The sequence below is a fragment of the Ruditapes philippinarum genome, unplaced genomic scaffold, assembly GCF_026571515.1.
Source record: "Ruditapes philippinarum isolate M1 unplaced genomic scaffold, ASM2657151v2 ctg1332_1_1_1_1, whole genome shotgun sequence".
Lineage (NCBI taxonomy): Eukaryota > Metazoa > Mollusca > Bivalvia > Venerida > Veneridae > Ruditapes > Ruditapes philippinarum.
In genome coordinates this window covers 35,635-47,695 of record NW_026853962.1, presented here as the reverse complement: position 1 = coordinate 47,695, position 12,061 = coordinate 35,635, and the positions used below count along the sequence as shown (strand labels likewise).

General features: G+C 35.9%; 1 protein-coding gene across 1 annotated transcript in view; it reads right to left on the bottom strand.

Annotated features, from left to right (window-relative positions):
• The window catches only part of LOC132738508 (uncharacterized), a gene marked incomplete at its 5' end in the record, with an annotated part of 181,797 nt that overhangs the window by 134,959 nt on the left and 34,777 nt on the right, over positions 1–12,061 (bottom strand). Inside the window, 1 exon segment of the mRNA XM_060726011.1 lies at positions 7,565–8,522. Within this exon segment, the coding sequence (XP_060581994.1) occupies positions 7,565–8,522 (958 nt within the window).

Here is a 12,061-nt window from a genome sequence, read left to right as displayed (position 1 = left end):
GTTACTATTTGTATTACAAGTATTCCCACTGGTTTGTTTGATAATGAATGCTAGCCGGTGTTCAGTATATTTACCACATAGAATAAATGTCAGTTGATAAACAAGAGGGCCATGATGGCCCTGAGGTCGCTCACCTGTATTTAGGCCCCCGGAGCGGGGCTAGTTTAAACCCCAGGGCTTTTATTTGAACAAACTTGGAAGACACTCATTAGAAGATGTTTCATGATGTTAAGTTTTTACTACACACATATAATGAAAAACAATGACCTCCCCCCCCCCTTTGGCAGGGCCAATTTTAACCCAAGGGCTTTTATTTGAACAAACTTGGTAGACACCCACAAAAAGATGTTTCCTGCAATCTAACCTCCAGCTCATTGGGTTTTTTAAAAGAAGATTTTTTAAGTTTTTACTATACACATATAGTTAAAAACAATGACACCTCTGGGGCGGGACCAGTTTTAGCCCCAGGGCTGTTATTTGAACAACTTTTGTAGACACTTACTAGAAGATGTTTCATGCTTAATATCTAAACTCTAGCTATTTGGGTTTTTTCAAAGAAGATTTTTAAGTTTTTGCCATACACATATAAGGAAAATCAATGACCCCCCAGGGCGGGGCCAATTTTGACCCCAGGGCTTTTATTTGAACAAACTTTGTAGACACTCACTAGAAGATGTTTCATGCTTAATATCTAAACTCTAGCTATTTGGGTTTTTTCAAAGAAGATTTTTTAAGTTTTTGCTATACACATATAAGGAAAATCAATGACCCCCGGGGCCGGGCCAATTTGACCCCAGGGCTTTTACTTGAACAAACTTTGTAGACACCCATTAGCACATGTTTCATGCTAAATATCTAAGCTCTAGCTCTTTGGGTTCTTTAAAAGAAGATTTTTTAAGTTTTTACTATATGCATATAGGGAAAATCAATGACCCCCTGGGGCGGGGCCAATTTTGACCCAAGGGCTTTTATTTGAACAAACTTGGTAGACACTTATGAGAAGATGTTTCATGCTAAATATCTTAGCTCTAGCTCTATGGGTTCTTTAAAAGAAGATTTTTTAAGTCTTTACTATATGCATATAGGGAAAATCAATGACCCCCTGGGGCGGGGCCAATTTTGACCCCAGGGCTTTTATTTGAACAAACTTTGTAGACACCCATTAGAACATGTTTCATGCTAAATATCTTAGCTCTAGCTCTTTGGGTTCTTTAAAAGAAGATTTTTTAAGTTTTAACTATATATGCATATAGGGAAAATCAATGACCCCCTGGGGCAGGGCCAATTTTGACCCCAGGGCTTTTATTTGAACAAACTTGGTAGACACTTATTAGAAGATGTTTCATGCTAGATATCTTAGCTCTAGCTCTATGGGTTCTTTAAAAGAAGATTTTTTAAGTTTTTACTATATGCATATAGGGAAAATCAATGACCCCCTGGGGCGGGGCCAATTTTGACCCCAGGGCTTTTATTTGAACAAACTTGGTAGACACTTACTAGATGATGTTTCATGCTAAATATCTTAGCTCAAGCTCCATGGGTTCTTTAAAAGAAGAATTTTTAAGTTTTTACTATATGTATATAGGGAAAATCAATGACCCCCTGGGGCGGGGCCAATTTTGACCCCAGGGCTTTTATTTGAACAAATTTGGTAGACACTTACTAGAAGATGTTTCATGCCAAATATCTAAGCTCTAGCTCTTTGGGTTTTTTAAAAGAAGATATTTAAAGTTTTTTCTTTCGGTTGCCATGGCAACCAGAGTTCTGCATGGAATTAAATTCTTTGAACAATTTTTAAAGGTGACCACCAAAGGAACATTCCTGTGAAGTTTGGATGAAATTGGCTTAGTGGTTTATGAGGAGATGTCATTTAAAGTAAAAGTTTACGGACGGACGAAGGACGGACGGACGCCGGACGAAAAGCGATCACAAAAGCTCACCGTCACTTTGTGACAGGTGAGCTAAAAAAAACTTTTCTTTATTTTTAATGATTATATTGTTTAAAGATCGGACGAGGGCGGTTTTAAATTGATACTATAAATCATTAAATGAATTAAATTAATAACACTGTCCTTTAAGTGTCGTGATTTTTAAAAACTCCCGATTAAAGGCGGAAAGAAGCCAGCTCTCTTTAATTTCTTTTGCGAAGAAGATGTCCTTACTTTTAGTTTTAATATTCCAAATGCCTTGACACAAGTCTTCCCTTTCTTGGCAGTATTTCGCGTTGAATGCAATTTGATTCTAGATACTACAGCGTACACCCAGCGTTGAAATGTTACAGAAATTGAGAAATTGTCGATTAAACTGAAAGTTTCACACAGCTGGAAGCTATTTTATTGATCACTAAGTGAAACAAGAATGTCGAACGACACATATACCCCCCTTTCTAGCCATTGACTCACATAATTGATAATTTTATTACATAAACTTGCCAAAAATGGGTACATGGAAGTGTTCAATTATGGAAAAATCAACGGAAACCATTTTGACATTTAAGGCCCATGTGACATTGACCTTTGACCTAATGACCCCTAAATCAACAGAGGTCATCTACTTCTTATGACCAATAACTAGGTGAAATATGAAGACTTTGTGATGAATACTTTTCAAGATAATCAGTGGAAACCCTTTTGACATTTAAGGCCCCTGTGACCTTGACCTTTGACCTAGTGACCCCAAAATCAATAGGGGTCATCTACTAGTTATGACCAATCACTTTGTGAAATATGAAGACTTTGTGAAGAATACTTTTCAAGATACTGTAAAATCATTATTATTCGTGGGGCACGAATTTTCGTGGTTTTCGTGGGTAGGTCAATCCACGAATTTAGGATCCGACGAACTTTTATCGCAACAAATACTTCTTACCCTGTCTCTGTTCTATATATTACAAACATGCGTCGGCTCTTTTCCGGCCGATATTTTGTGAAATAGATGTAAGTACAGACAGATAACCAGGTTAGTGACATATTAAATATGTTTGCAATACTTAAGAAATTTGAAAGTAAACACGATTATATGTCCTCAATTTACTGTCACAAATGTCGCATATACATACTTGATCGTTGTAGTCTACTGGGACTTGATTGTGTTAACAAGAATACTTGACATAATCGAGTAAATATGGGAACCCAGGCAGTGCAATAATTAGCGCTTATAAAAATTGTCAGTTTGCTCTTATTAATTTAAAAAAAAGTCTTTGATATTAATGTCGTAAGTACACAAAACTATAAAAAAAATAGGATCGCTAAAACAGATTTATTGTACTTTCTTTGGTAGTTTTTAAATGATCCAGTTTATATGAATTTTAATCAGTATTTGTGTGAATGATATTCCGTAAACATCAAAGACGCCACCGACTTTTACAAGCTCCACATATACTCGTGTTATTTACCGAGAATAATTTATATGCATGTAAATTTACACAGTCGCTGTGACGTTGCGTGTAGTTACTGTCAAATATGTTAAGTGTAATTTTTTAAACTCGCTTGTTAATACGTGCCAGGTGTCGTATAAATTATGCGATGTTTACATCGGCGAATAACAGGGACAGTGTGTCCAATGGAGGTGCATATCATGTCACATAAATGTGTTAATTGCAGTCAATTATCGGCAGTAAACTGTGCTATATTAGAGTTATGCCCAGAGGCAAGGATTAAATTTATTGACAACCGCTGTGTGACAAGTCAAGATATGTACATGTTGTAAGTAAAAATGTTCGGCGATTAAGATTACTTTGCATTAGGTAACTGATTTTTTTTAACAAGAAAACGAAAATCCACGAATTTAAGAACCCACGAAAATGCCCGTTTTGATAAAACCACGAACTTTCATGCCCACGAATATAAGTGAATTCGCAGTAATCAGCGGATACCATTTTGACATTTTAAGGTCCCTGTGACCTTGACCTTTGACCTAGTGACCCAAAAATTAATAGGGGTCATCTACTAGTGATGAACAATCACTATGTGAAATATGAAGACTTTGTGATACATACTTTTCAAGATAATCAGCGGAAACCATTTTGACATTTAAGGCCCCTGTGACCTTGACCTTTGACCTAGTGACCCCAAATTCAATAGGGGTCATCTACTAGTGATGAACAATCACTATGTGAAATATGAAGACTTTGTGATACATACTTTTCAAGATAATCAGCGGAAACCATTTTGACATTTAAAGCCCCTGTGACCTTGACCTTTGACCTAGTGACCCCAAAATCAATAGGGGTCATCTAATAGTTATGACCAATCACTGTGTGAAATATGAAGACTTTGTGATACATACTTTTCAAGATAATCAGCGGAAACCATTTTGACATTTAAGGTCCCTGTGTTCATGACCTTTGACCTAGTGACCCCAAAATCAATAGGGGTCATCTACTAGTGATGACCAATCACTATGTGAAATATGAAGACTTTGTGATACATACTTTTCAAGATAATCAGCGGAAACCATTTTGACATTTAAGGTCCCTGTGTTCATGACCTTTGACCTAGTGACCCCAAAATCAATAGGGGTCATCTACTAGTGATGACCAATCACTATGTGAAATATGAAGACTTTGTGATACATACTTTTCAAGATAATCAGCGGAAACCATTTTGACATTTAAAGCCCCTGTGACCTTGACCTTTGATCTAGTGACCCCAAAATCAATAGGGGTCATCTACTAGTGATGACCAATCACTATGTGAAATATGAAGACTTTGTGATACATACTTTTCAAGATAATCAGCGGAAACCATTTTGACATTTAAAGCCCCTGTGACCTTGACCTTTGACCTAGTGACCCCAAAATCAATAGGGGTCATCTAATAGTTATGACCAATCACTGTGTGAAATATGAAGACTTTGTGATACATACTTTTCAAGATAATCAGCGGAAACCATTTTGACATTTATGGTCCCTGTGACCTTGACCTTTGACCTAGTGACCCCAAAATCAATAAGGGTCATCTACTAGTGATGACCATCACTATGTGAAATATGAAGACTTTGTGATACATACTTTTCAAGATAATCAGCGGAAACCATTTTGACATTTAAAGCCCCTGTGACCTTGACCTTTGACCTAGTGACCCCAAAATCAATAGGGTTCATCTACTAGTTATGACCAATCACTGTGTGAAATATGAAGACTTTGTGATACATACTTTTCAAGATAATCAGCGGAAAACATTTTGACATTTAAGGTCCCTGTGACCTTGACCTTTCACCTAGTGACCCCAAAATCAATAGGGGTCATCTACTTGTTATGACCAATTACTATGTGAAATATGAAGACTTTGTGATAAATACTTTTCAAGATAATCAGTGGAAACCATTTTGACATTTTAAGGTCCCTGTGACCTTGACCTTTGACCTAGTGACCCCAAAATCAATAGGGGTCATCTACTAGTTATGACCAATCACTTTGTGAAATATGAAGACTTTGTGATACATACTTTTCAAGATAATCAGCGGAAACCATTTTGACATTTAAGGCCCCTGTGACCTTGACCTTTGACCTAGTGACCCCAAAATCAATAGGGGTCATCTTCTAGTGATGACCAATCACTATGTGAAATATCAAGACTTTGTGATAAATACTTTTAAAGATAATCAGCGGAAACCATGTGGTCTACCGACGGACAGACCGACAGACCGACGGACAGACAGACCGACATTATCAAAACAATATACCCCCTCTTCTTCGAAGGGGGGGCATAATAAAGAAGTAACAGTAAAAAAAATATTTTTAAGGAAAATTCTTAGTTCAAGGGGAGATCAATTTGAAAATATTGGTGCTAGAGTTATGAACCTTGTCACATAAGATGTGCTTGGTGATAAGGAACATATATTTGAAATATAAACTTGATTGTTTAAGAAATAAAGAAGTAACAGTAAAAAAAATATTTTTACAGGAAAATTCTATGTTCAAGGGGAGATAAATCTGAAAATATTGGTGCTAGAGTTATGAACCTTGTCACATAAGATGTGGCTGATGATGAGGAACATATATTTGATACCTTAAGTTACAGTAAAAAATATTTTACTGCACCAAAACTATCTGAAATCTGGACGCAGAGGCCAACGGAGGGCGAGTAGGACAGCTCTCCATATACTTTGTATAGTCGAGCTAATAATTAACCAAGGGCAATAACTCCAAAATAAGGTAAGACAGAGTTATGGTTCTTTAGCACTGCACTTTTACACAATGAGATCTATCAACCTACAAAGTTTCATGTTGATATCTCTTATAGTTTTAGAGTTATGTCCCTGACAAAGTTTAAAGTGTAAAAATAAACAAAGGGCAATAATTCAAAAATTAGGCAAGGCAGAGTTACTGTTCTTGAGCCCTGGACATTTACCCAATGAGATCTATCTACCTACAAAGTTTCATGTTGATCCCTCTTATTGTTTCAAAGTTGTGCCCTTTACAAGAATAGCGAAGAGACAACCAGACAGACGGACACAAGCCACTCAATATATACAAACTATATATGCGAATGTTGAGTCAGTTCCCCCCCTCAATGCCAAATTACCCCCCCCCCTTCCAATATGGCAGCCTGAATTTGCCTGCAATGAATATTATTTTTTTTTAACTTACTTGCCGAAAAATGTTTTATTTTATGTCTGTAAGACTTACTGTTAAGCAAGGTTGTTTACAAATACAGTAGAACTTCTATGAGTAGAACTTCAATTAGTCGATTTTCTCGATGTGTCGAAGTAAAATGAAAGTCCAAATTTTTTGCCCTATATATTCCTTAAAAAAACATACTTATGAGTCGAAATTTTATGTGTCAAATTTTTTGATGTATGGAAGTTTTTTCGTGGTCCGTATAGAATAAATCAAGTACAATTTACCACAAATAAGTCGGAAGTCCTCCGATTATTTTAACACCTTCGGTCTTGAGATATTTTTCACTTCTTATCTGGCCGCGAAAAACTATTTTTACGCCTTTTGTAACTTCCTTGTATACTACAAGAGTTGGAAATTTTGTCATGAAATTGAGAACGATCCATGGGTCAAAGTCCCGATGTGTTGAAGTTTTTACGTAAGTCACTTCAACTTCAACTTACCGAAGTTCTACTGTAGTTCCCGGGTAGATAAGGGGAGCTACTCCCCACATTCCAACAAGTTTAACATGCAACGCTTTAAATTATACTGTCAATATTTTAGATCCTTATATTAAGAAAAAGCGACGTATCTTAAACTTGTGTTGCAAGAGTTGCTCCCCTTTTCTACTGGAAAGAAAACAATGTTGCACAACAGTAAATCTAACAGTGGTAAGTGGCATATTAAAATATGCACTAGATTCTTTTGTTTTTCCTCATTTGTGAAGAAATATAATTCCCCCTGCTATTGCATTTTTCCCCCTATGACCGCTTTCCCCCCCCCCCCCCCCCCCCCCCCCCCCCCAAGGAGCATGGCCAATTTGAGGTAAAAATATCTTACTGTATCAAAACTTTCAATCTTAAATCTGGACACCAGGGTGAGTTGGGCAGCTCTCCATATACTCGAGCTTATAAATTTTCATTTTTGATTAAAATATTCATATAATCTGGTAAACTTTATTACCTATAGCAGACATGTCTTCCGTAGCTATTCCTTTATTTCTGCTGAGAGACACTAACCTCCTGTTTACAGCAGACTTTCTGTCTTTACTGGACATACTTGTACTCAAATCTTCATCTTGTAAATTTATATCCCTTGTATTTGATGTTCCATTATTGCTAAGTCTTGATCTACTTAAAATTCTTCCAGATTCTTGTCTTTCTGATAAATAACTAGCTTCACTGACTGCTGTTGTATCATTTCTCCTACTATTAATGAATTTATTAGTTTTAGATTTAGTGTTACCTGTTAACACAGAACTCATATTTCTCACTGAAATTTGTGTTTCAGGCAAGACTGACACATCTCTAGTATTGCTATTAGACTCTTGCTGGTTAAATCTGCTCTTAGAAACATTTTCATTTAGGACTGGTACTGATACTTTCTGCGTCTTTCCTCCGCATTCAGTCCTTTCAGATTGATTGCCCTGTTCAGAAACACTTTTATACCGTACTTTAGACATACTTAGAACAACTTTTTCAGTCTTATTAGAGGAACTGTTATTGCTATTGATTATTTCTGCATTGTTCCGCTTTTGCTCTATTCTAGATTTACTTATGGAAGCAATTTTATCATCGATGCTGCTACCTGGTACACACTTCTGTGGAGAAATTGTCTGTTTCACTGGTGAACTTGTCCGTTTCAGTGGTGAACCTTTCAAAGGTGACTGTTTCAATGTAGACCTTTTCCACTGAGATCCACATCCCATTTGTTTTCTACTTAAATAACCAGTTATGTCCTCCATATGATTTACTCTTTGCTGTTTGAATAAATGATTATCAGTGAAATTACTCTCTACATTTTCCTGTGAGGTTGTCGCATTTTGTGTGCTCTGTGGTCTCACCAATGTTTCAGAAACTGGTGACATAGGTCGCCTCCTTGACAACTGAGGTCGACCAGGTTTTGGTGTACTTGCAAGAAACTGAAATATCGAATGTTATAATCTTATATGGTTAATATTCCTAACATATCAAAAATCCAATTCCGATCTAAAAGTTCATCGTAATTGAAAAACAAGAGGGCCATCATGGCCCTGAAATCGCTCACCTGTATATAGCCCCCCCCCCCCCAGGACAGGGCCAAGTTTGACCACAGGGCTTAAAAAAAGTCTTATTTACACAACCTTGGTAGACACTCACTAGAAGATGTTTCATGCTTAATATTAGTATGAAATACGCCCTATTTAACTTTTGTAACCATCAGGGTTCGACATTAATGGGATCCCAGGATTCCAAGGATCCCAAAAAGTCAGGAGGAATCTCTGTGAATCTTAGCTGGGGATTCCGTTGGGATCCCTGAAAAATTACCGTGTAAATTTTTGAAATTTTCTGAATTAATATCATTGAATCACAAATATTCAAGAAAAGTGTTAATAAAGACTGGCACAACTGCAAGGTTCAAGAAAGAAAAGAAAAATCCCGCCGGTAAATCTACGCTCTTGAATCATGTACGCCAGTTTTTCTTTGTACAGTGACTGCTATCAACTCATTTGCGATATATAATGAAAATATGTTTTGGCTAAAGAAACATTCTTGAATAATTTTACATCATGCATTTAAATGTACTTGTGAAAATTCAAAAAAGAAATGTAATTATCATATATATTATTACACAAACAGTGTGTACTTCAAATATGTGCTGATCGCATTGCCAGCAGTAGCTACGAGTTATCCAGTGTTTGTCGTTTGGTTTTTTTTGGTGCCAAAATTCGGCACTTGTGATCATTGTAAATTTTCGTCAAAAATTGTGAACAAAAAAGATTACTGGTGTATTTTTTTCTCCCTACAGTACAGCAAAAGTATAATTAACTAGAACTATCACTAAATGTGATTAATACCCCCGCAAGACTGCTTTGGAACTGAGGAAGTTACCTTGCAAAAGAATTGAAATAGAGTTATGGTTGTGGGCAATTAAAGATAGTTGTGGTTCTTGCATGTTGCATTTCCTTTCAATGAGGTTGACCATTGATGAAGTTTTATTGAATTACTCCGTAATAAAAATCCAGAAGGAGTTATGCTTCTAGAGCACTGCACTTCCTCACATTGCGCTTGACCATTGTATGAAGTTGCATTGAATTCTAAACATTAGTTTTTAGTTGGGACGTAGTCCCAACTAGTGTACTTACAAACCCCAAATTTCCAACCATACCTTATTTTTTGAAAATCATGTGCAAAATAGCATGAATTATGGTATTAGAAGTGTAGCGGATATAATTTGAAAGTTCGAGTAATTCTATGAATGGAGATAGTAATTCTATGAATGGAGATAAGCGACTGAGAGCTCGCAATATTCAACTTACTCAGTCGTACCTTATCATCACATTTTTTTTGTATGATATTCCAGAAATATTTGAAAAAGACAATTTTTATCGAAAAAATTTTGTAGTTTCTAATTGCAAAGTGAATATTGAAATAGAAATAGCCAGAGATGTCGATAATCTATATCTCTGAAATAGCCTATAATTTGATGAATCCGACAACTTCCGGTTTACTTTATGACCTACTTGACAAGCATATCAGCCTGTTTAGCCCATAAGGTAAGTTTTAAAGTAATATATGTTATGAATTTGATGAATAATAATAGTAAGTTTATTTATTGATGTCAATTCGTTCCTGAGGACTAAAACTTTCGTTAATATAAATTTCGAAGTAATTTGAGGGATTCCGAGCCATTTCGTACCCAAGACATTTCCACTCTGGCCTAGTCTCGATTAAACCGACCGATTTTACAAATTGATATTACACAGATGTATGCCTTTACAGGGAAAACCGGCATAAAAGCCTTCAATTTGTTGGGCTTGTCACGTTCGTAAAGTCTCTACCAAATGGGGCCCATTCTTAAATATTTCAGAATAATTTTAATTTTATTTTATCTTACACGTTTATACATTAAGGTGACAACGGAGTCAATTATCACTGAAAATACCTAAAATGAGATTTTTTGCTTAGTATATTTATCAACCTTTTCTGAACACATTCGTGATTTAATTTTGGAAGCAGTTAGTCCAAAAAATGTGTTTTTAAACGTTTTAAAACGGTACCTGTACTATTTTTATCTGCTATCGCGTAACCTGTCAATTATCGATAACGCTCCGTCCCCTGTTGAGGCATCAATGAGGGAAATCGGTAGTTCAATATATGCGTGAATTACCGGTCCATACTGGTCCATACTACTCGTAATTCATGTATCGTACAAATACCGTACATCTTTTATGAATATCGTCTACCTATTATTTAGCCTTTTTTTATAAAATAAGAAATTGTCGGCCAATGTACGTAACATAATGTATGAAACATAAATAATTAAGCACAGCGACAAATCGCACGACCACGGGGTTGATTAAAAATATAGTTGCTAAAATATCCATAATGTGTGAAAATAATTTGTCTGTCCCGTTAATCTGATAGATATTACATTGAGTTTATGGACTTTTTTACGGATTCAAGGGCTTGCTTTACATTCAACCTCGTTTTCTAACAATGTCAAGTAAAACAACAACAAAAACAGACAACATTTTTTATGTGAACGCCTATATGACTTGTACGTGGTAAGGTCTCCCTGACAAATTTCTAAACCATTTTAGGTTGTCTAAGGATGATTATTTCTCTATGAATCAATAAAAAAAAGATAATAAAATAAATTATCAGTGAATGCTTTGAATAAATTGTTCGCTAGTAAATCGAACACAGTACTAATAAACCTGGGAGAAAGTTTGGAATTTATTGTATATCCCAGTAGAAACTGGATCTCTATGCCGTGCACAGATGATTTTCATGATAATAGAAGTCAAGAAGGTCAGATCATAATGATGGAGTGATACCTTTTATTTCTATTAAAATATGTGAAGCATTTATATCAATTTGGAGGAAAAAATATATAATATCCCGTTCTTATTTGTATACATCTACCATGGACTTTAAAAGACTGTCAGAAGCTCAGTTTTTTTGTTATTTTAATTTATATTTTAACGGAATTTCATACACGAGTACACAGATAGAGTGACACTGGTATAATATAATAATAATGCTGATGATAATAATAATAAACTTCAAATGTGAAACAATTAAATACCCCGCTAGCGGTGCACAAATACGTCCCATTTCCCCCCACCGAGTGCCTCAAATTTTACCGAAAGTCACGTGACATGTGCGACCGATACCAGACTGACGGTAAATCACGTTAAGATTTGAAGAAATTTCTGTTATAAACTGATATTAATCAGCAACTTTTTAATTGGTCAGATGTCACTGGGTCATAAAATGTTGTTAGAGTATGTTACCGCAACTTGTGACCCTCTCTGGTGCGATATTTGTGTATTATGCAATTATTTAGCGTGAAACGTAGGGGTCCGAGAGAGAACAGCCGATTTATGACACTTCGTTTGATGCGGGTCGGACTAACTTTGAATCGGCATAACTTTTTTAATAATCAAGCAATTAACATGCGGTTTAAAGCACATGA